Source organism: Panthera tigris, chromosome D3 (assembly GCF_018350195.1).
Source record: "Panthera tigris isolate Pti1 chromosome D3, P.tigris_Pti1_mat1.1, whole genome shotgun sequence".
Classification (NCBI taxonomy): domain Eukaryota; kingdom Metazoa; phylum Chordata; class Mammalia; order Carnivora; family Felidae; genus Panthera; species Panthera tigris.
Genome location: NC_056671.1, coordinates 54,364,518 through 54,390,448, shown reverse-complemented (window position 1 = coordinate 54,390,448; position 25,931 = coordinate 54,364,518). Strand labels below are relative to the sequence as shown.

Here is a 25,931-nt window from a genome sequence, read left to right as displayed (position 1 = left end):
CCACTGTCATGAAGAACAAACATTACTGTGCCATTACCACACCTAGTGACAGCTCAGAAATAATTGTGCAGAAATAGAACCAGAACAGCTTTAAGAAGGAAAAAAGAAAAAAGAACTTGGTAACAGGCAGAGATGTCTTTTTTTGTTTGCTGTGTTTTGTTCTGTGTTTTGCTAATTTATCTCACACAAATAATGTCTCTAACAGAAGAGCTTTTTTTTTTTTTTTTTTTTGGTCAGTTGAATTCCTACTAACTCAAATAGAATTTTTCAAAGTGAACATTTTTTTCAAAATCACTTGCATGATCAGCTAACAGCAGACGAGTTCCTCGTTTAAAAGTTATTAACTAGGAAAGTTTTGTACTTAACAGAATAGGACATTCATAATATACTTAAGTTTATATTTAATCATTATAGAGAAGCATGCAACTATCAAATTTTTTCACTATTTTAATAATAGGCCTTTAAAATATAATCAATAAATTGTCAAGTGAATGAATAAATGTATTTCAAAATAGAGATGATGGTTTAATACATCTGGTACAGTTAACATATGCAGAAATTTAGTTGGGAGCTCATGGCATATCTTATCTCACATTAGAATTGATTTGTCAGTGGATATTGACGTGTTATAAGTTACTTCACATACTGACAGAAGTCAAATGTTTTATACAAAGTAAATGAATTATTTAATAGTTTTAAAAATTCATTTATTAATGAACTTGTTGCAAAGAAGCTTCAATGCTTGACTCTCCGTCATTAAACTGTTAGTTTCTGTGCAATATACTATTAACTTTTATAAATCTAGTACCTAACACAATACCTGAGTCACCGTGGTAATTTTATATTGCTGCCATAAGAAATTAGTGTGAACCTAGAAGCTTAAAATAACATTAAGTTCTTATCTCACACCTCTGAATGTTAGAAGTCTTAAGTGAGTCTCACCGGGTTAAAATCAAGGTATTGGCAGGGCTGTGTTCTCTGGAGGCTCCAGGGAAGCATCTTTTTCAAATTGTTGGCAGAATTCAGTTTCTTGTGGTTGTGGGAACTGGGTCCCTGTTTTCTTTCTGGCCAGGCAGAGGGTCATTTCTACCTTCCAGAGGCTGCTTGCATTCCTTGACGTGTAGCCTCCTTCCGTCTTCAAATGGGGAGAAGGAGATGATGGGTCTCAAGTCTTGCTCTCACTTTAAATTTTTCCTGTGTCTTCCTTCACATCCTCTGAACTTCAGCCAGGAAAAATTCTCCAGTTTTAAGAATTTATGTGATTAGATTGTCTCATCTAGATAATCCAGAATCGTCTCTTCAGCTCAAGTTCTGTGCCATCAAATCATATTTGCAAAGTCTCTTTTGCCATGAAGAGTAGCATATTCATTCTTTCCCAAAATGTTAGCTCTAATAGTAATCCATCACTTCTGAGGGGCCGACTTGATCACAGATGCCTAGAAGAATGGATAGCCTGCGCAGACTTCAGATAGCTTCTATGAATGTCATTTTATTCAAATTCAAACTCATGGTTTCTTCATTTGGGGGAGTCCAGGTTTCAGCACCTAGCTACATATGAACAAATAGATTTCCACATGAGGGCTATCCTCAGACTAATGATTGCTCCAAGATCAAAGAAAGGTAAAAAGTGGTCGACACTGAAGATTTGAATGAATGTAACATTTCATTCCAGGAGGCTTGCCCGCCCTTCCTCCCTCCCTCCCTCCCTCCCTCCCTCTCTTCCTTCCTTCCTTCCTTCCTTCCTTCCTTCCTTCCTTCCTTCCGTCCGTCTTTCTTTTTTTTCTTTTCTTTTCTTTTCTTTTCTTTCTTTCTTTCTTTCTTTCTTTCTTTCTTTCTTTCAGGAAAAATTGAGAGAAAAAAACATTTATGATGGAGGAAAATTGGTCTGACATTGGCAAGGGTATAAGAGTAAGAGTGGCACTTGGGACCTGGGACAAAGAAAGGATGAACATTGTGAAACCGACTAGCATTGCCTTTCTTATCTGAAGAGAGAGCAGTATATAAAGTGTTGTTTCAATTTAAAAAATACTGTACTTCTCCATAATTAAGTCATTGAAATACATGGGAAATTTATTACTGCTTTGTTCAAAAATCTTTGGGATAAGTAATTTGAATGCTGCTATTGTATTCTTATTTACTACTTTAAGTTTTCTTTTAAAGTGCTCATATCCATCTGCAACCATGAAGATCCTCTGTAATTTTTAAAAATCAACTTATAGTTATTTCTTGTGAAGCTGTCTTACTATTTTTTTTTTATTTTAATCTCCCGAGTTGTGAGAACACAGCTTAGCAAAGTGTATAAAGGCAGCAAAGCAGGTAGTTTAGATTTCTGTTAGTCTTCCAAGGAAAACCTACAAGTAAACTGGAATATAACACAGAGAGATTATACACTAAAATGCTTTTGCAAACTAGGATTTAAAGAACTGGAAACCTTATTATTTTTCTCAGTCAAAATGTAAATGGATAAATTTTTATGTTTTTATGTTGTAAAAACGAATTGTGAAATGTTTCTCTACAGAATGAAAACCAAAAAAGTCCCTAAAATGCCATTCAACTGTAATACTCTGAAAGTCCACTTATTTAAGAACTTTTGACACAAGTAGATACTTTAATGGAAGTAAAAATTATTAAATTTAAACCCACCCATTTCCTCTGTCCTGTGTCAACAAGGCATGAGTATTATGTAGCTTCATTCACCTGTTGATTCATTCAATAATGTTTACTGAGAGACTACTATGTACTGGGGCAAGAAAACCAATAAGGCACGAAAAGTTCACAGAAGTGAGGAAATTAATATAGAGATATTAACTATACTAAATAATGGTGATTGCGGTGACAGATATAAACATAGTACAGTATTACAGTACTGACTGTGCATTACCCAGTACCAGTCTTCCGAGAAAAATTAAAAATGCTAATCTTTACACCTTTCACTATGTATCAATACATACATACAGTATTTACTATCAATGAATTAGGAATTATTTCAGAATAACATTATAAATGCCAAGTTTATTGCTTTTGTGTCATGCATCCCTCCTAAGATTTCAGCTTGTTCTACATGTTATTCATTCTTCGGCTTCCTTCATATCTTTATTTTTTTAATATTTATTTGTTTTTGAGAGAAAGAGAGAGAGAGCAGAGGAGGGGCAGAGAGAGGGGGGGACGGAGGATCCAGAGCAGGCTCTGTGCTGACAGCAGAGAGCCCAGTGCGGGGCTCAAACGCATGAAGAGATCATGATTTGGGCTGATGTCGGACACTTAACCCACTGAGCCACCCAGGCACCCTTTTCTTCACAGCTTTAAATAGATTAAACATATAATCTCTGTATAAAAATATTTTGTCATACACTTTGTCATATACCATAAAACCTTGGTTTGTGAGCGTTATTTGTTCCAGAAACATGCTTGTAATCCAAAGCACTTTGATATACATCACAGCGAATTTCTCCATAACAAATAATGGAAACTCTGATGATTCATTCCACAACCCAAAAATATTCATATAAAATGATTAAAATAATGTAATATAATAAAATAATAAAATACAGAATATAAAGAAAAAAATAAATTAACCTACACTTACCGTTGAAAACCTTCATGGCTGCTGTGAGGGAAACGAGAGAGGAGGGTTATTATGTAGGATGACTTTCACTATCACTAACAGAATCACTGCTTTCTATTGGCTCAATGGAATCTTTTTCTTTTCATGCAACTTAATAAGGAAACTATCCAATGACTCTTGCTTTTGCTTCCTTTTGAGGGTTTTGCGGAAATGCGATATTGCATTGTCTTGAAACAGATTCATAGCTCGCACTGCTACAGCCTTATTCGGGTGGTGCTTTTCTACAAAATTTTGCACTGTTTCCCCACATTCTACACATCTCCCTAATCTCATTTGAAGTGAGGGATTCCTCCACCTTTTTGTCCTCCTTCTCTGCAGATGAGATGCAGACATAGACTTCTTATAAAATCTTGCAATTTTGGCCACTCGCATACCTTGCTCATACTTCTTGATGATTTCCTTCTTAACTTCCACCATAATCATCTCCTTCTTCTTATCACCTTTCTTTTCAACCTTTTTCTACATGGGAGCCATTATATATGCTCACACGGATGTTGACTCTACTCCAGTATTAATAATAAACTCTTGTCATATATTGTATTTAATGTAACTGGCAATAAGGCATCAGAGGAAGGGGTCTATTTCTGCAGGAAGCCTGACTTACAATGAAGCAAAGCATTCCTAAGCTCACTCTTGTATGGAAAAGCAAAGGACTGTCCATTTTTTGAAGTGACAAAAAATACACTAGTGCCAGTTGTGGGCACCTACCAATGTTCTGAAATGTTACTGACTTCTGCCAAACACTGCAGCCTAAGATTGAGCATCTGAGCATGGGAGACAATCACTCACAATCTCACAGCAAGAGAGAGAGAGAGAAACCATTGGCTCAGTTGTGATCACATGGCATTCAGTGTCCCGTACTACTTGCATTGCAAGACGTCTCTCATTTATCAAGTTAAAGTTTTTATTAGAAATGTTTGCTCATCTTGCAGGACGCTTGCAGAACAATCCAGGCTTTTATGTACTTTACTTACTTCAACAAACTTATTATGTTGGCACTCTTTTGCCTTCCTAGTAGGCTGGCATGGCGTATTGATAAAGAAAAATAAAATGTCTCTAATCAGCCTGACCAGATAGACCAAACATTATCAGTTTCATTCATTTTTTTTTTTACCACCACTATCCAAATTAGTATCTGGCCAACATCAAAAAGAAGGCAGCCATCAAGTGAATTGTGCAATATACATCTCATCCTTCTTTCATGGTATTGGATTTCCATGAAGTGACCTATACTGTGAGGAAAAATACATGGACCACTCATTATATCCAAAACGTTTTTCATTCTTTGAGACACTTCTATTTCTATGCCATAATGTAGGAAAAGGTGACTTGGAAAGAACAATAGTTTGAGAAATGATGGGAAGGGAAGTTAGTATCATCAGGAGAACCATGATAATAAGGGGAGTTTAGTTGAATGAACTCATGTTTGACAAACATAACAAGGATGAAGCAAAAGGAAGAGAGAAGAGGGAAAAAAAGAAGTAAGTTGAAGAAGAGCAAAGATGAGAAGAGACAATAAGACATAGAGGGAAATAACCATGAATTTAGTAAATAATTATAATGACAGATTTCTTTAGGCTCTCATTTGCCCCACCATGCCTTGTTGATATGCAGAATAAGTCTTAGGGTTGTGGCCATGGGGGACCTAATGTCATAGAGATGTTCCTCTATAGTTGTTTGATGTTTGACTTATTTCAAGGGTTTTCATTAAAACCCTGGAAAATGTGTAAGGTCTAGGAACCCATCCATTTAATCATTTTAAGAGAGAACTTTATCATTGATGACTATATGGAATCTACATATCTTCCCATTTGAATTTAGTTTGCCTCCCCATACCTTTAATTCCTAGTTATTGTATCTTTCCAAGTCTCATCGGTACTTTTCTTCATGTGCTGAATTATGCAATATTTATCAATCTGTTTCTATCTTGTCCACTCAATAGTATATTTTAAAATCATTCTGTGTTGCTATAATATATAGCTAGTGCATCTCTTCTTATCACTTTATGGTCTTTCATGGTAGGTGACCACCACATTTTACTTAGCCATTCTGCAAATGAATGGACATCTATGTCACCTGCAAAATTAAACTTTAACTTACCAACATAACGTTAATTATAGACCCCCAAATCAGAAATTGCAGTAGAAAAATGAACAGACTCTAGCTTCCTATAATTCAGGACCTACACGAACCACATTTAATTGAAGAAGGTGTGGAGTAGATACATTCGGGCATTATTTATGGTATCTTAACAGCTCTGACAACTCTGTGCAAAGTTATTGTGTCCATTTTGAGAGCACTTTAAAAGCTCACAAGCATGTCATTATTTTAAAGGACTTGGAGACATTTTTGAATTATTAATGGGCTATGTCTCCTTAGTATGTACCTCTGTTGGAAAAATATAGAGCAAATGCTTTTCAGCAGTCTTTCTCTTTGGGCAGGTATATGTACAGCCAAAATAGATCTTGAATGAGAGATCTAAATTGAAACTTTGTTTTGCATGATACGAGTATATTACTTAAGGGTCAGAGCCAGGGTCAATAAACGTTTTGTATAAGGGAAAAGATAGTGAATATTTTAGGCTTTGCAGTCCACTCAGTCTCTGTTGCAATTACTCTATTCTTCCACCACAGAACAAAAGCAATCATAGACAGTATGTAAGTGAATGAAGTGGTAGTGTTCCACTAACACTGATTTACAAACACGGGCAGTGGGCTAGGTTTGGCTGGAGAGCCGTAGTTTGCTGAGACCTGTTTTAGAAAGTGATTTTTTTCCATACTGGGATTAAGTTATTTGGGGGAGTAGATGTGATGTGTCTCAAGATGAGTATCTACAGAAAATTGCCTTTAATCTTATTTCTACCTGAGGGGTACCTGGGTGGCTCAGTCGGTTGAGCATCTCACTTTGGCTCAGGTCATGATCTCACAGTTCATGGGTTCGAGCCCCACATTGGGCTCTGTGCTGACAGCTCAGAGCCTGGAGCCTACTTCAGATTCTGTGTCTCCCTCTCTCCCTGCCCCTCCCCTGCCTTCTCTGTCTCTCTCTCAAAAATAAATAAACATTTAAAAAATTAATCTTATTTCTACTTGAGATACATCACTAAGGTTTGGACAGTGCCCTAAGATGAATAACAACATCGGGTGATTAGAGATGCTCATGATCTTTTATTTATCAGTAAGGGGAATATCTAATTGAATATCTAACTGAGAGAAGTAAAAGAGAAAAAGCATTAGTAATACTTCTATCCATAAAGATATTTTACTAGAGTGCTAATGATTTATTGTACTCTTCATACTTGGCACCTCTGAAAATGGGCCTAATGTTTTCTGTCCCCACGTTCCCAAGGAAAAGACACTGAGACACTGAAGCATATGTATATATATTTTTAATTTCCAAAACTCTTTTCTCTGTGAGCATCCAGTTTATTTTTGAAATACTTATATATTTCTATAGAGCTGATATATTTCTATATTTCAAAATTAGAGCATTCACACATGTCAATCTGGAATCTTAAAGGCCCTATAATTCACATTCAAGACTAGGAAGTGATGTAGTCCCAGAAAAGGTATTAGGCTGAAATCAGATTTTCTTCTAGCCTTAATGCTGTTCTCTTCCTGTGTGACCTCAAATAAGAAATTGATTTTCCTAGCCCCCATTTCCTCATTGACAATGTAAGCATGTTTTAAAAGTTTTTGTTCTTTAAAGACTTGCAACGCATTGTTAATACTGTCTGTTTGCAGTATAAAAATGGCTGTAGTTGTGAAGAGGGGCTTTGATTTTCTACTTCATGTATCTCTCTATTATTTGTATGTAATTTAATCAGCATGCATTATTTGATAATAAATCGATTTTTAAAAGAAATATTCAAATCCTGGTATAGCATGGATGTGACAATGACATTGGCATAAACATTTTCAAAATTAAACGTTTTCTACAAACATAAGGTGAGATCAGGTTACTTGATGATATCAATAGGAGGTTATAAAATATCAGATATTTTCATTTTTAATGAGTTTACTTCATTTATGCTATAACGTACGTATTTGAACGTCTTAGATCAGTCTTTCATTTGTAATAAAATGTCTAGATACTGCTCTTACAGTTTCTGCATTTATGTAGTGCATTATTACTTTATGATAAAGTTAGTTGATAATTCCTTAACTCTTTTTGCTGATGACCTTTTAAAAGCTGCATAATTAGAATAAGTTGTGGTTATTGTATTGGAATCTCTATCCCATGGGCCAACAAGGCAGCACATTAATTCTCTGCATCACCCACTCCATGTGCAATGCCATCAGCACAAAGATATTATTCTTTGTAATTACATAAAGAAAGGGTCTATTTAGTGTTAACTGACCTTTCTGTGACTGATCAGCCTTTTCCACCAGTGAAGTAGAAATGTATATCATTAAAATGTGAGTAAATAGGAAACCTTTCTAAATCTTAAACTATTCAAATCAGTAGGTGCATATGAAGAGGAAATTGTTCAGTCCTTCACATGATATGGTGACAAGAGTAGCAGACTTTATATATTTTTAAATAGTGACAAATTGAAATATAAATTATGAAATTAATTTATGAAAATGCATAGAAATATTTAACAAGGAAGTTTTATGCAAATGTTTCTGTTTAACAATCTTAATATTAGGGGACACATTAAACTCAAGTATATATTCAAGGTTAAAATTTCAAGTTTATTTAATAAGTTATAAATAGACTTACAGGAATTATTATTACTGTGGATTATCAATTACAGAGGACGTATATGTAGTGTAATTATTTAAATCATGTATTTTAACTTGGAAAAATTCATTGGGGTATATAGATTATGTGACACCAACTTTTACTCTTTTTCTTTTCTTTTCTTTAATTTTTATTTAAATTCTAGTTAGTTAACATACAGTGCAATATTGGTTTCAGGAGTAAAATTCAGTGATTCATCACTTATATATAACACCCAGTGCTCATCATAACATGTGTACTCCTTAATACCTATCATCTATCTAGTCTTTTTCTTATTACATATTTTTTTTTTTACTCAGTTATATTAGATACTTGAGGGGCATATGATTACATGGAAGACAGCTGGTCAGATTAGAAATTCACTAACAAATGTAAGTGGCATTTGTATAGCATTTCTTAAAGCCACTGAGTAGTTATAGGAGAAACGCTACAGTCAACATGGAGGTAAATGTTCCTTTTTTTAACATACACTCACATTAATCATGGGCTTTTAATATTTAATGAGCATTTGTGTTTCTAGGACAGAGTTTTCTCTGCTGAAAATACATACAGGGCCCTGTATATGAAATATTTTCAGAATCTGTTAAAAAAATGACTCTTCCTTGGAACTTTGCTCATGACTTTCACTGGAACTGATCTCTCATAGAACTACTATCATTATTTGGATATGTCTTTTATCCTTCTTCATGTATAATGTATTCTGATGTAGTTAGCTTTGTGAATGCCTCAATTCCCTTATCTGATTGCAAGTTTCTTCAGCCCTGAAATTGTGTATTTTTTTCAGGCTAGTATCAATAATTCTGCATCAAATGTGTATAATGAATAGCATCTAAAAATAATAAGGAACAAACAGGGTTAATACAGAGTATTAATAGACACTCAATGGATACTTCTGAATTCTAAGAGGCAATGTTGTAGTATCCATTGTTAAACTTAGAGTAAATCAACAGTAGCTACATTTGTAACCCCATCAAGAAGCTAAGATAAGGAATCTTGTATGTAGTCATATATGTGGGTAGTAAGGTGGGGTGGCTAAAAAAGTATTCCCCTGGACTCTGTCAGGGGCAGGTGCTATTTGACCTCTCATAGTGTCCCGCATAGTGCATATACCAGTTGCTTGGTAAGCATTTCTGAATAAATTAGTGAATAGAGAGTATTTTGTCAAACAGGATAATGTGTACAGTTTGAGGCATGTAACAACCTTGATGCAGAGGACTGATTTGTTCATTTAAAAATCAAGAATGTTCAAGACTAATTATCAGAGAACTCCTGTTGGACAAGAGACTGGTTTCCATGGCAGCACAGACAAGGAAGTGGGTCCTGGGAGAGTTAAAACAGTTATTTGCTCCTTTGAGGCTTCAGGGTATCGACACATATCATTCTTACAGACTTGCTTCTTGGAAACACTGGGGAGAACTCTCATTTTCTGTAGTAATTGGTGTATAGATTTTAAGGGAACAGCAATACAATAATGCTTCTATGCACATAGTAGGTGATGTAACTAATAGAGTATATGCTTTCTCCACGTCTGTTATATTGTAACAGAATCGGCATGTATTTTCAGCATTTATGTTCACCACGTTAATTCCCATGAATTGAAGGGAATGCTTTTGAAGTGACAGTGTTCACAAAGAGACTTCAAGCCTCTAGATCTCCTTTATTCTAAAGTCCATCCCCTGCACATTCCATGAATCAGTATCAGTTCTATTGCCTAATTTAATAATATCAAAGTGTCACTGCATGAAAAACTACCAATCCAGTGCCCTAAACTGGCAGATATGTGCCAAAGGCATGTGTGGGGATTTAATAGTACGCTATCAATAGTTTTGTGCAAGAGCATATGTGCAAGGTCATATGCTACTGAAACGTTGGTGCTTGGAACGGAGCATTATTTATGATGCTCTGCATCGGTGGGATTCTAAATATACGGGTATATTTCATTGTTTGCATAGTAATATGTTAAAGCCTAGAGATAACAGAACATTTAACACAATCTATGAAAGCCTTACTCACAAGTCATAGGTAACAACAACAATCTAATAGACCTAAAGGGACTATAAAACCATTCCTCTGGACTGACTCACCCAACTTTGCTCAAATATATATTGACCTCATGTAGCAGGAAAAGTTTTGATCCCTGCCAAATAAAAGACTGCTCTAAGACTCAGATCACTGATTATTTTTCCTGTGAAGTCTTTTCTGGCCTACTCCCCCATCTAGTGGAATGAATTCCACCTGGTAGAATCAATGCCAGGTACTCCAAGAAACACTTCCGATAGATGTGTTTACCCTTTTGCCTCCTCTGACTCTACCTTCTAATCCCTGGTGAAAAGGGGTCACATTCTATTCTCATTAATCCTTGGGGTAGCTGTGAAGCTGGATCCAGAGAATAAACTTACTAAGGGTTTGCTAAACAAATGATTGAATGAACAAATAAGTAAATGAATGAAAAGCTAAGCATGAGGACACTCTGCAGTAAATTGATCAATAAATACCACAATACAACTTGTGTTTTCTGGTGGTTCTGGCAGGAAGTCGATCCTTTCCAGCCATGAGACCACAGCGAGTGTGATGCATCTGTGTGCCAACATAGATACTCCTGGCACTAACAGTCAGCAAAGCCCCAGCAGGCTGCGAAAAAGTAAGGAGTAAGCTATTAATAGCCAAGAATCAGGAGATGACAGACAGATCATCGGAAAAGATCATTGGAGGTAGCCACACATAATCATATCAGGATGGGACATTTAGAATTAGACCTGGGTCAAAAGATGACAACTCTCTTACAATACATGATTGAAAGAAGGATTTAGCCCCTCTGCCTGACAAACTGGATCCAAATGCCCATATTAAGAGTAACTGAGGGTATAAACTACACATTACTATAAATGTAGATATAGACACTAGGACTTTTTTAATAACATTAAAGTGTTTGTAAATAGCTATGTAGGTCTTTTACACATACATGTACAGTGCAAGTACCTTAAACCATAACCATCTTTCTAGAATATTTGGATCAAGTTTCTTTCTTATAATATAACTTGCATTATAATACAACTTGTATAATCTCTTTTGTGATTAATCCATCTTAATTTTTAAAAAAAAACTCAAACGTATTTAGACTTTCTCTAGGATAAGTGTATATGGCAGGACCTCCATAGGACTCAATGCAGCATTACTCTGCTACATCAACCATAATCCAGAATTGTGCCGGCCTCAGCTGTAAAAGTCTGTGCACTTGGGCTTTTGGTCTTGTCAGTGGATGCATCAGGTCTAATCAAATCCTGGAATATGGAATTATGTGGGTAAATGAAAAACAAAAACAAAAGCAAAAAAACGAAAGACAAGAGGCTGATGATATGTAACCCACACACCCATATTACAATAAAAGGTACCTTCCAAGGAGACCAAGTTCTAATTTCCTTCAGCAGTCCATTTTATCTATGTCAACAAGCTATGTGTTAGTTAGATTATAAAAAGACAGTTACCCGGTGGAAGTAGGCTTAGAACAAGGTGATTCTGTTACTTGTTTTGATTCTTTAACATCATTAGCTTTTATAAAGACAGCACTGAATAGTGTTGAGTGCTGGCTCATGTTTACAAAGGAAATATATTGGATGGTGAAGAGTATGGAATCTGGAGCCAGTCTGCCTGGATACAAAACTCAAGTCCTCCACTTACTATGTGTGAAATCTTGCACAAGATACCTGATGTTTCAGTTGCCATGGTTGCATAACAGATACCCCCAAACGTGATGGCTCACAATTCTGTGTGTCAGAAATTTGGACAGGACATAGCAGAGCCTGCTTGTCTCATGTCTCACTTTCTGAACTAGCAGCTGGATGACTTAGAAACTAGAATTGGAATCATCTTCAAATGACTCATTTACTAATGATGGACACTGTTTTCTGACACCTGAGCTAGTGTTGTTTGCTGGAACACCTACACATATTTCTCCATGTGGTCTCAATTCCTTACAATATGGTGTCTGGTTCCAGGGATGAATATCCCCCAGAAGAGGTCCAGAGGTCCAGGCAGAAGCTGCGTGTGTGTGTGTGTGTGTGTGTGTGTGTGTGTGTGTGTGTGTGTGTCTATGTCTGTGTGTGTGTGTGTGCGTGTTTGAAATAAACTGGCCTCTTTAAAACTAGCTTTTTTAATGAACTAGCCTGGAAAGTCACATAGCATCCTTTCCACCATACTTTATCGGCTGGTGAAAACACAAGTCTAGCCAGGTTCAAGGGAAAGATTAAATAGACTATGCTTCTTGATAGGAAGTAACAGGGTTCTGGAACAACTTGTGAGAATGAACTATTTCTGTGGCCTTTTTTGGGAAAATACAATTTGCATTACCTGACTTTTCTTGCCTTTGTTTTCCTGTCTGTAAAATGCGGATAATAATGTAACAACTGAGATGATTGCTATTGTCTCAGTTCTTTCCATTGTGTGTGGAATTTATAAATTAACATTCAAGTTCAGCCCTATTTCTAAGTTATTGTCTTTGTATCACAGGGTGAAACATTAAAATAGATGATCTATAGTTTTCTGCAAAGAGAACTTAGTTCTCTAATTATAATTCCCTATTCCTTAGTTGCCTACTATGAGAGGGAAAGAGAAGGGGAAGAGTGAGAAAAATAAACTAAAAATGGAGAAAATGGAGCAAATGTCGAATATGAAATCCATGTCTTACGAATAAGAAAGTTCAAGTGAAAAAGAATATGGAGAACTACTATTTGCATACCTTGGGGTCTCAATCTCCTTCAATATTCAGCATTTTTGGTGACAGAAACTATGGTTTCTCAATACTTTGGGAATCATGGTCTAATTAGGTAATCCCAGAAAAACGCTGTGTACAGTCTCAAAGGGTTCACATACCTTGTGAACATCAATGATGGACCCAGAGAAAAAACTCTTGCTGAGGCTGGACAATGTAGTGTGTCCTTAGAATAATGTTCATTACAAAAAATGTTGTGTGAGTGCTCTTTATAGACTTCTTTCAAATCTTCACCTCTCAAGCGGCGTACCAAGTAATACAAGTTCTGTGTTCTAATTATATATTTGTGTGATTTGTAGTATAAATCCTTCACACAAGACCACAAATTCTTATGGTTCACCATTATATCCCAGAACTTATCATATAGTAGTAATTAAATTCGAAGTTTTGAATAGGTAATTAATGAAAATGAATGAATGAATGAATGAATGAATGAATGAATGAAGTAACACTATAAACTCAGAGCATAATTATTTTAACATGCACCAATTGTAATCACGTTTTTCTTTAATGGCTTTAGGAACAAATTGTTTTTCAAGTTCACATTTAGCCAAGACCTTAAGTAGAAAGATTCTATAGGTAAGATTCAGCTGGATTTGAATTTAAAAGTATGTGAGTCATCTTACTTCTCTTATTAGTTTCTGCTTTCTTCTCACTTTTTATTATATTGCTGACCCCCAACTTTTGTGCCCTTATTAAATATCTTCTACCGCTAACCAATTATAAGCTTTTCAATGCTAGTAGTGGTTCATTATTTCCCTTGGACATATGTCCACTGGTATCATTTCCTCTTTGTTTCATTCACATGTAGTGATAATATTGGTTAAAATTAAACAAGTCAAAGTTGTAAGGTGGACCCACAGTTGTAAGGTGGAACAAAAAAAAAAAACATTTTCAAAAAGTGTCAGTAGAATATCATTATTTAAAATTTTTAAAAACCTGAAACTTCATTGCACATGTGAAGGTCACAGATCGTCAGGAATAGGTAGTACATTGGCAAGTGCTTCTGTAAATTCATTACTGAGAAATGATCATGTAAAATATCATGACTGATGTAACAATTTTTTGAAGATTCATCGACGTAACTGTACAATTTGATTTATTGGTATCTAATTAAGGCATACAAAGCAGTAAGAACTGGTATCATACAGAAATTGAAAGTAAACTGCATATTACACAGTTAGCAAAGCATGAAGTACCAAATATATCCTCAATAAAGTGCCATTTAATACGTTCAGTGCAAATCCCACAACTTTTGTAGCACTCCTCTCTAATGCAAGGTTTATTTATAGGAGCTATCTAGGGCTTGAAAGAAATGTAATTGAGAAGTAGAATACTTCAGATATCAGGGTTGTGTTTATGCTAAACCGAATAAACAAAAACACTCAACATGATTCGTCGTCCCACTTTCAGTAGAATATTGATCAGTGATCCATCGTCATCACTTGAGACTTACATTTTAATAAGTTGTTACCATATCAGAAAGAACTGTAACCATTTTTTTCCCAAAAGCATCCCCATCAAAGTAAAAGATTCCTGGATACTTGGTCCTCCTACCAAAAGATAATTCTATGTGATTTCAGATAAGTTTATTAGATAAATGTTTCTAAAGTTTGAAATTGCTGTGCCAGAATTAGGACAAGGACATTTAAAATGGTTCTCAGTTCATCATTTTGGCTTTTTGAAGAACAGCTGTGGCATACTATTCATCATTAGAGATCAATATGGATACAAGGCTTTCATGAGAAATATGTTTGTTGACCTTAATAAATCTTTAGCTGTGCAAATACAGAAATATTTGTACAGGCAATTTTCTGCTGAATTACATTTCATCTATGCACATTCTCATACCGCAGTATATTTTTTAACAACTTATACTAAAGGTTTGATGTGATGGCAGTTTTCCCAAAGAAACATTTTTAATGGCTTCACAATGGTTGTTTTTGTATCTAGTTATTTAATCATCATTATCATCATCATGATTAATCTACATTTATGTGTTTTGAAACTTTTTGCTACTGTAAAAATTGTTGTAATGAATAAGGCTTTTGCTTAAATAAATTTACATAAAATGAATTACTAGACTAACAAGTTTGAAAATATTTAAGGCTGTTGATAAATTCCACATCTTTTGAAGCACCAGAGAAAATTATATGTGCTAGAAATGTAAAAAGAATCAACAACTGAACTTGAATTCATACATCTCATTTAAAATGATAGGTAGCTCCTAGTTTGCCAATTGGTAATATTACCAAAGTTATATTCTAAGGGGTTTGTATTAGATTTAACATATATTTCTTTAGTCATGAGGGGATACTATAAGGTCCTCAGGTGCTCACAGATTTAACCTTTAAAATAGCTAAAGTATACTAGGAGCAAATAATGGCTCTCTCATGATGCTTCTAAATATTGAGTTCCTTGTCTTTGTCTTCACTCTTTAATTCTCTATTTTCAGTGAGTGCCACCACTCTGAACCTCTTGAAAATGGGATTCTAAGCTTCCAAGGGTGTTCTACCTATTTGAGCACTGGGGAAAGGGAAAGGGGGTAGGAAACTGGAAGAAAACCTCTAGGAAGCCAGGAAGAGCATCTCAGGACTGATCCTTCCCAAGGCATTATGGAGGGAAGTGTGGGAAAGAGGGAGAACAAAAATCAGACAGACTCTGGTAAATCAGTGTTCAAAAAAAAAAAAAAAAAAAAAGAAAGAAAAGAAAGAAACCAGGTATGTCAAGAAAGAAAATTATTAAGTCCAAGGAGGATGTTGGTATCAGAGGAAGCACCTTTTTAACTTTAATATTTTTCTACAATATATAATATAATCTTTGTAGATGATTCAAATGATGTTGAAAAAATTCAAGGAAATTGAAAGGACTTTAATTAAGTATATATATTTATTTATCTTCTAGAAAATACAAGATGATTCACTCGAAGAAAATTTGCGTTTAGCTCAAGAATATCAGGAATTACAGACTACTTTCTTAACAGAAAAGGACAATTATTTCAATCTATATGATAGACAGTTATCACTTGATGCTTCAATTCAAGCTAAGAAACAGGTAGGTTTTCATATTTTTTTCCTAATAATGATTTATTTGACATGAGTGCTGCAGAAAGTAACAAGCGGTCAGTCATGGGCTTTTATATGACCGACGGTGGTCCTTTGTATGCCACCAAATGGCATATTCCCTCCTTGTAAATTTTTGGTGAATATTTTTATCAACGTTTGAAATGAAATTTTGAATGGATATTTGAGAAATGAAAAAACTTAGTTTCTAATCCACCATTTTATACTAATTTGTTCTATTATGATCTGGAATACCAAGTTTTTGTAGTTAAAGATTTAAATATATTATCATAGATTTCAAATTTCAATTCTATCTATAGGTAAGTTTCCACGATATGCCTCAAAATCCTCTTCATGATGTACGGGCTCCAAATGTTTGTTTCTATTTTCTTAATAAATAGGGGTATTAATTATAAACTTAGAGAGTATATGACCCTCTGTGTTTAATGGAAATCACTAGAAATTCTCACATATTTTGTAAAAGATTCTGTAATAATAAAAATAGAAAAGTAAAGTACACAATACACCGCAAATGGAAGAGGAAAGAAAAAGCTCCACTTCGAGTGTTAAGATACAGCCACTTCCTCTGTATTCTTCTCCAGATACTCATTGACAAAAACAATTATTTCCCTTTGAATTTCTGTATCTTCCCAGAATTTAAATTTCAAAATTTGGAGATATGCTTGTTTTTTTAACAATTCACCTAGTCATAAGAACCGGTAGGCTGCTAATGAATCCTTTCTCGTACAGTCATCACCCATATTACTCTACTGTAAATTAGTAGTTTAAAATTCCAGTGCTGTATTTATCCCTCCATATGGTGAAATATTGGAAAGACAGAGGCCAGGATTTGAGTGCATCTCTACCAGTTACTAGCTCAGTGATCTTGGCAAGTTATGTATCCTTTCTGGCCTCGGTTTTCTCGTCTGTGAAATAAGATTTACCTCAGAGGAAAACTGATAAGTAATAAGAAGGAGACATCCGTAGTTATTTTCGAAAATAAAGAGATACTATGCAAGTATAAGTAACTATTGCATTCATCTGGTATGCTGCTTATGTTTGCCATCTATCTGCTCTCCTGAGAGTTAAAGCTTCTGAATATATTGAGAGAGAGAGAGAGAGAGAGAGAGAGTGTGTGTGTGTGTGTGTGTGTGTGTGTGTGTGTGTATTTTTCTCTTAAAAATTAGTAGCACGATGAAGGCAGATTAAGAAATAAATGTGTTTGTGAACAAATCGATTGTACAACTATATGCCAAAAGCTTGGTGTCCTCAAACCATGTGCCGGATTGAAAGAAAGGACTTTAATGGGACATTTGTCCAATCACTTCATGCATTTGACGTTGTTATTGAGGCTAAACATGTTCTGTTTGTTCCTGGTAATTGAGGAGGAGAAAATAATCAATGGATATACTGTATTTCCTTTTCCTTTTCTAACCAGAAGGGAAACAAAAATAAATTTTATGTATACTTGTTATCAGTTTATTTAGAATCCTTTGGTGGAAAATGACCAATAGATACTGCATAAATAGTGAAGAAACCAGGCCTTTAAGAGAGTCCCTAACACACTACTTCCATAGTAAGAATAAAATCGTCTTGATGTTGGAATTAAAGCAAATTGTGATTCAAGATCCAAGGAGTGAGACCCTGGTGTGAACAGACAGTGAGGTATGCTAGGAGATTGAGTTTATATTTGTGATGATCCCTCAAACGAATCACTTTTAGCACACCTGTTTCAGGGAAACTTTCAAAGATTTATTTGTACTTCCAATCATTTTTCATTTCCATCCTTCAGCGATGGAGGTCATTAAGTGCAGGCTGCCCTTGTCAGTGTCATGTAGGATCAATTTGCTGCAATGGACAGAGAGGCCTTATTGATGCTGTTAAATCTGTCAGTGAGAAATTGTATGTCATTAGCGTCTAATGCACTGCTTACGGGATGGAATTTGGCCATCAAAACTGAAAAAAAAAAAACCTTAATATTTTAGTTCCCTTCTTTGATATTGCAGCATTTCCTGCATATATATATTATAGGTTTTAGTCCTTTGACCAGTTTAGTTTTGGGTATGCAAAAAAAACCATTCAGCCTCTCATTCCCTTGTTGAATTTTCTTGTCATATAAAATGGATCTCACTTTAAGGAATTATACATTTCATACAAATTATACATTTTCATACTTTGTATTTTTAGGCTAAAAGTAGCGAAGCTTAATGGAGAAGCAAAACAAATTAAATATAAAAAAGAATGATGTCCCCTTCCTTAACACAATTTTATTTCCAACCTTCAAGTGTTAGAATGTTCTAGTGTTACTCTTGGTGATAAAATTAGGTCTGCTTCCTTTGTGCATGCTTCTTGATACTTTCCTGTACTTTAAAGTTTTGCAGTGATGAATATTTCTCCCTTTAAAAATCAGAAACAAACAAAAATGTGCAAAATTCTAATCTTCCCTGTTCATGGGTAACGATAGAATAGAATCCAATCTAAAGATCTCAAAATTTAAAATAACACTAAAGGGGAATAAAAGAAAAATATCTGAAAAACAGGTTGCACTTCTGTGTAAAAATAGACATGTTCATCATTTTCATTAAAAGATTTCAAAAATATTTTCAAACTATTTCAAAATATTTAAGCCCATGAATAGATTGGTAAAATCACGTTTGTTTTCATTGCCATCTCCAATTCTTCAAGTCTGCCAAGAAAGGTAAGCTAAAAGCAAGCAAGCCAATGTTGATGTGTTCTGTTGGCTGAGAACACGATCCCTTTCAAAACTGGTTAAAAAATATTTTTAATTCTTTTGTGAACCACTTGTGAAGCCTCACCTTTGCCTGCTCCAGTTCTCAGGACTTTCAGACTAAGGGAATACAAATCATTAGAGAATCAGTCGGCACGTAACTGGCACTTAGAGGGACTTGGTATCCGTACCATCCAGTTTGCACACATTGTCTCTGTAATGTCCATCAGTAATCCTCTAACGTTTTTGTCATTATTGGTGTTATAGTCATCTCCAGTTTAAGATAAGGGCTGAGATTGAGTGTGTCACAGCGTCACCTGAGTGAAAGGAACTAACTGAGATAGGAATCAAACAGGATTTTCAGAAATCCAACCCATTTCATAACTGTGGCATACCTCTGTAATGTGTCATTATTAAACAATCCTACATATGTCTCATCAGGCTCTATAAAGCATGTAAAAGCCACATCGGTCATGCATTATGCCACTAGTGTCCATCTGAAACAGATTATTTGATTCAGTAATTGTTTTTGTAATTTTATCTCATTGAAGCTGTGTTTTCAACGATGATTTTCTCATGGAGAAAAAAACTACTTATTTATTATAAATTATTTAATTTTCACAGGGATTATCGATAATTTTTGCAATTCTAAAATTGTAAAAATTTTGAACTGGATATGCCTTTACAAATGTTACCCAATTGTTTAAAAGATAATTTCACACACACACACACATACACACTAAAAAATAAAAAATAAAACACAGGGGCGCCACACAATAAAAAAATAAAAAATAGTGGCTCCTGAGTGGCTCAATGGGTTAAGTGTCCGACTTCAGCTCAAGTCATGATCTCGTGGTTCTTGAGTTCCGGCACTACATTGGGCTCTGTGCACGGATGGTGCCTGAAGCCTGCTTGGAATTCTCTTTCTCTTTCTCTCTTTGCCCCTCCCCCACTCACATGGAGCTCGCTCACGCTCTCTCTCTCCTTCTCTCTTTCAAAAATAAATAAACATTTAAAAAAAAATAGAAAGTAAAATAAAAGATTACTTCACAAGTGAGGAACCATAGGGCACAGTGGCTCAGTGATTTACCACATATACAGTTAATTAGAAGAAAAGCTGGCCTAGGACACAGCTGTCTTAACTTACATTCAAATATTCTCTCCAACCAGCTGTAAAATGAGCATGTGCTGTGATATTTTTTAAAGGTTTGAGTGGACCAGTAGTTGAAAAGTAGTAAGAGTAACTACAATAGATATGCTCAGATTGGAATCACCTTTAATACCTGGCCTTATTAAGGAGTCATGTAGGGACATAAACCAGAGGACTACTTTGGAGCTCTAGGGGACACTTCTACGTCTCACAGAATTCAAACACTATTCATTCATTCATTCATTCATTCAATTATTCAAAATAAATTATTAATCATCCATTGTACTTATATCCTTTCTTTTGATACAATAAAAGACACAGGAATATGCCACCTCATCTCAGCTACCATGCGAATGCTGTGATCCCCAGAGACCAAGGGACTTTTTTTGCTAGAAGACAGCATAGAATCCGAGCCCAACAACATCCTGTCTTTACCCCACCAGTGGAAGAATCATGGACTTTTCCTGTCTAATCTCCTTCCCCTAGGTCTCAATGGACAAAGTTTCCATTTTAAACTCTCAAAAATATTATATCATCCCTAGATTTCATTAGCACATTTTCTCTTCCCTCTTTCAGTTTTCAAACATGGGTTTCCTCTAATACTCACCTTACATCGATTTGATGAGGAATCAACGTCAATTCCAGCAATAAACAAAGTTATTTTCTTAAGGAAGTGTGAAAGCTATTTTAGTTCTCCTTTTCATAAGTATTTTGTATTGCTTGTTATTTTGTGAACACTAAAATATATAAAATTGGGTTTCGAGTAGTGAGTTTTGAGTGCTTGTTTCAGTGTAGATGGAAATCCATTCCTTTGCCAAGAAAATCATAATTTCTTAAATAGTTTCATCACAGGCACACACGGAGGAGTTGCCATACCTTATACACTGATAAGCTTGTATTAAGTTTCTACTGGCCCCTTTCTCTGAAGAGCTCTCAAGAGATCTCTGAATAGCTTTTGTGATCCTGAGACAGGAGTAGACAGTTGGTCATCTATTGCTTTATCCCGTTGAGTCTCCCTTCTGTTGTCCAAACTCTGTAAGAAAAACAACAAAAATTAAATGTTTATTTCTGGCCAGTACTTTAGAAAAGTCATCTTAGCTTAAATCAAACCAGCTTTTCAGTCTAGCACCAGTTTTGAGTGAATTGTAGACTTATGTATCCTTCAAGCAATTTTGAGATGGTGATCTAGTGGAGTTGCACAGCAACAAGCAGTTTTTAATGTTCACAAAAGCTTAAAAGTGATTTCTAGAATGTGACGGGATCCCTGATATATCAAAGACACTCAAGGTAGAATTTTCATATATAGAGATGATTGTTGAACAACACTGGTTTGAACTTCACGGGACTAATTATCCATAGACCTTTTTCAGTATATATATTGGGAAACATTTTTTGAGATTTGTGACAATTTGAAAAAACTCACAGATGAACCATGTAGCCTAAAAATATCAAAAAAATGTAAAGAAAAGCTAGGTATGTCATGTATGCATGAGCCACATGTAGAGACTAGCCTATTTTATCATTTGCTACCATAAAATATACACTAATCTATTTTAAAATGTTAAATTGTATCAAAACTTACACACACAAACTTATAAACCGTACACGGCACCATCTGCAGCCAAGAGAAATGTAAACAATAAACAAGATGCAGTATTAAGTCATAACTTCATGAAATTAAATGCAGTACATATTGTATCACCGTAATAATTCCATAGCCACCTCCTATTGCTACTGTGGTATGCTCAGATGTTGTATCTACTCGAAAGGCCCTGTGTATGCTCATCATCTCCGTGTGAGCATTTCCTCTCTGCAGCAAATTGCTATTGTAGTAAAAGTGATTTCAGGGTGCCTGGGTGGCTCAGTTAGTTAAGTATCTGACTCTTGATTTCAGCTCAGGTCATGATCTGAGGGTCCATGAGTTCAAGCCCAGTGTCAGGCTCTGCACTGACAGTATGGAGCCTGCATGAGATACTCATTTTCTCTCTCTCTCTCTCTCTCTCTCTCTCTCTCTCTCTCTCTCTCCCCCCTTCTCCCCTGCTCTCATGTTCTCTCTCTCTCTCTCTCTCTCTCTTAAAATAAATAAATAAACTTAAAAAAGTGATCTCAGGATATATGGATATCTGGCAGTGGCTGGAGACATTTTTGATGATCACAGCTGGGGATGTTGGGAGGAGTATTTGTGGTATATAATGAGTAGAGGCCAAGGATACTGTTAATATCTTTCACACACACACCAAAGCCTTTTTCAGCTTAAAATATCAATAGAGCTAAGGTTAAGAAACCCTAATATATACATAAAGAACTTCAGATACAGAGCTAGAGATAGATTTATTATATGCTTATCATAAAAATATTTTACATATATATGTATATGGCACACTGCATACTATATCTCCTTTTAAAATACTTAAACCACATTTGCATATTAAAGATTCTGAACAATCCCATTTTAAGAAACCTGTTGATTCTAATAACCCTGAATTTCCTGTGGTGCCTGGAATCCTTTCTTAGGAAACCTATTTACAACTAACAATATTTAATAGATTAAGCCTTGCAAAATATTATTCTATAGAGAATTGGAGAAGATTTCATGTCATAAAATCATACATTCAGGAAATTTTGCTTATATATAACTTGTAAGAGGGAGTAAATAAAGTATTCTTTATGCTATGTGTAAGGCCCTAGAAAAACTTGAAATATTTTCTAATAAATAGGTTGTGTTCTTTGGAATCCATACAGACTTAGAACTTGACTTTTTTAAATGTCATAGTGTAGCTATAAAATGATATAGTAGTTTTTAATCACCCAAAGACCATTTAAAAAATTACAATAACATAAGTAAAATGTTCATTATATGCACCTCCTATAAATAGGTATATTTTCTACTTACACTTGTCTAATGTAGGACTTAGAACTGCAACTGATTTGCAATTCTGTGGGAGTATCAGTATAATGATTTTTTTACTTTTGAACTATACATATGCATCACAATGACATAAACATTTGAAAAAAACTGCTCTTGTAATCATCTCTCCCCAAGTCTACAGAGCTGTATCTTACAATCATTTATTAACATGAATATTAATATAAGAAATGCATATTCATATACTAAATGTTTTCTGTAGGTCATTTGTTCTTTTCTCAGAGTTTTACTCTTATTGAAGGTAAGAAGGAATATCTATGGGCAACTTCTTTAATCCCTCTGAGCCTCTAAAAAAAAAATGGAAATACTAATGTCTGCCTAGCAGGATTATTGTAAAAAGCATTTCATAATAGTTAATATTTGTGAAGCACTTACTATGCGTGAGGCACTTTGCAAGCTTTTATGTGTAATTTTAGTTAATTTATTCAGCAACCGTATTGAACATAAATATACATTTTAAGTGGAAAGCACCTACAATAGTTTTTCACAAACTGTATTTATGTTTGTGAAAGATACGACTTTCTGTAGAAGATAAGAGTTCTGATATTGTCATTATTCCTTAGATAAGCATATATCCCTTATCTCTTATACAAAATCTTGGTGTAGCTATACTATTATAGAAGAGCTTCTAGCCTCTGATAGATAAAAAAGAGTTTACGCAACCTGAGAATATAGTGTGAATTAAGGAGAGAGAGGACAGAAAGGTAGGGTATAGTGACGTTATGATAATCAGTTAAAAACGCATGCAGGTGCTGAAAGGCATAGAGCAATGGACAGGCACCACCTTGGTTAGGTAAAACTGACAGAGGGTTGTAGAGTAGAAAGTCCTATATGAGAAGGTTAGCAACAACTTGGGTTAGTCAGAGTTACATCCAAATCTTGTACTAAAAAACACCGTCAGAACATATACATTTATGAAAAGAGCTCATTCACAATAGCTATAACAACCAGAAGTTTCCTAGAAACAACCCAAACAGGAAATATGTTATTAGAACCATTGTGAAGAAGTCTGTGAAAGTTCACAGATGGAGAAGAAAATAATAAAAGCAACATACACCATGACAGGCCTCAATATTTTAATTTGATGGGATCTGGCATCTTCACATTGCAATTGTAAAACAATTCCACACAATCTATAATCACTTCAAATGTGACACAACTAAGCAGGATTTTATTTATATCCACATTTCCAGAGGACATATTTTGTTTCTAGTGAAATGTGTTCTACTTATCCATATTCTACGTATACCTATATTTTACATATTCTACGTATTCTACGTATACCTATACCTATGCCTATACCTATACCTATACCTATACCTATACCTATGCCTATGCCTATACCTGATTTTCCAACTAAGAAAGAAGTTATTCAGCTTTTTTAGGTTCCTTAATAAATTCACTAGGCACTGGTTGATAGGTTATATTTCTTTTGTTTTTTTGAAATGAACCTCTCGAGGGGCGCCTGGATGGCTCAGTCAGTTAAGGCGTCCGACTTCGGCTCAGGTCACGATCTCAGGACTCATGAGTTCAAGCCCCGCGTCAAACTCTCTGCTGACAGCTCAGAGCCTGGAACCTGCTTCAGATTCAGTGTCTCCTCCCTCTCTCTCTTCCCTATCTCTCTCTTCCCCCCCCCCCCCCCCAAAAATAAATAAACATTAAAAAAAAGGAAAAAAATGGACCTGAGGAAATTAACATTACCACAAAATATATTTAATTTACCTGTACAATCTGACCTTTTAGGTGTTTGTTAATTAATGAGTATGGAAAAATATTGTGGACAGATAGGCATTAAAAACATTTTCCCTTTGTCAGATAGCTTTCCTATCAAAGTAATCCTAAATATGACAGATTCCTTTTGTAAATCTTGTTCCATCACAGTAAATCACCAATTTAAAAAAAAAAATGTACACACAACCAACACATTATCTAAAAAGAGGAAAGATAATCAGTGAAAAATATAGTTTTAAAATTCTGTAAAGTTATGTCAGATATAAAATCATTTTCAAATTATTTCCTTTGGTGCTGGTAATCAGAAATGTGTGGTCTTTCAAGGAAAAAAACCCTCATTTTAAAGAAGATATGCAATGTACTCATAGGTTATTGAAAAAAAAGTATATAAAACAAAGCTACTATCTGCATTGATGTACATAGAAAAAGAGCAAAATGTTATCTGTAAAAGCAGAAAAGAATTTGGCCTGCTTGACTTTTTGTATCAAGCATGCTACAGCAATCTTTTGATTCTAATATGAAACTATAGTAAGGATCATTGCACTAATGCATGAGGATTTGTGATAATGTTGCAGAAATTTTACTGTCAAAACTGAACTGCAGTGTAATGACTTTTGTTATCATGGTTTCTAATAACTATTCAGCATGAATTGACCCTACATATGTTTTGCTGCAATAATATGTCAGTAACTCAAAAAGCTAAAAAGGAAATAAAAACAGTCAATACAGTACTATGTATGACTTCATGATAACCTTTCTCCATTCTTACTATTGATATTGTTAGAACAATTGTAACATAGACACTGTGCAAACTACAGCATCATATGGAAATGAAAGCTTAGACATGTGACAGTTCTGGCCAAATACACCTAAAAAATACTTTACAAGAAAACTATGTTCCCCTCTGTTCACACTGAGAACTAGGTACTGACTGGTCCCTTACTACTTCAGAGTCTGTTACCCTCAGCTGTAAGGAGCCTCTGATATGTTTCTCTTCTTTCCATAACAATGTGTTAGTTTGTTCTACCTTTTATGAGATGTCCTTCCCTTCCTATCTATCTGTCTCTCTTTCCCTCCCTTTCTCTTTCTTTCTATCTTTCTTTCTTTCTTTCTTTCTTTCTTTCTTTCTTTCTTTCTTTCTTTCATCTTTGCATCTCTCCTTCTCCATTGGAGGATACTTTCACTTAAGCATCTCTCC

At 35.0% G+C, this 25,931-nt stretch overlaps 1 protein-coding gene across 11 annotated transcripts in view; it reads left to right on the top strand.

Annotated features, from left to right (window-relative positions):
• CCDC178 (coiled-coil domain containing 178) overlaps positions 1–25,931 on the top strand; it is a 463,104-nt gene that overhangs the window by 277,884 nt on the left and 159,289 nt on the right. For 9 of the 11 annotated variants that reach the window (XM_042962674.1, XM_042962673.1, XM_042962675.1 and 6 more), the window contains exon 19: positions 16,041–16,190. In XM_042962674.1, coding sequence (XP_042818608.1) covers positions 16,041–16,190 — 150 coding nt within the window. Of the gene's footprint in view, positions 1–13,656; positions 13,716–16,040; positions 16,191–25,931 lie in introns of those variants that run through there. The other 2 variants (XM_042962676.1, XR_006210059.1) reach the window with 2 other exon arrangements.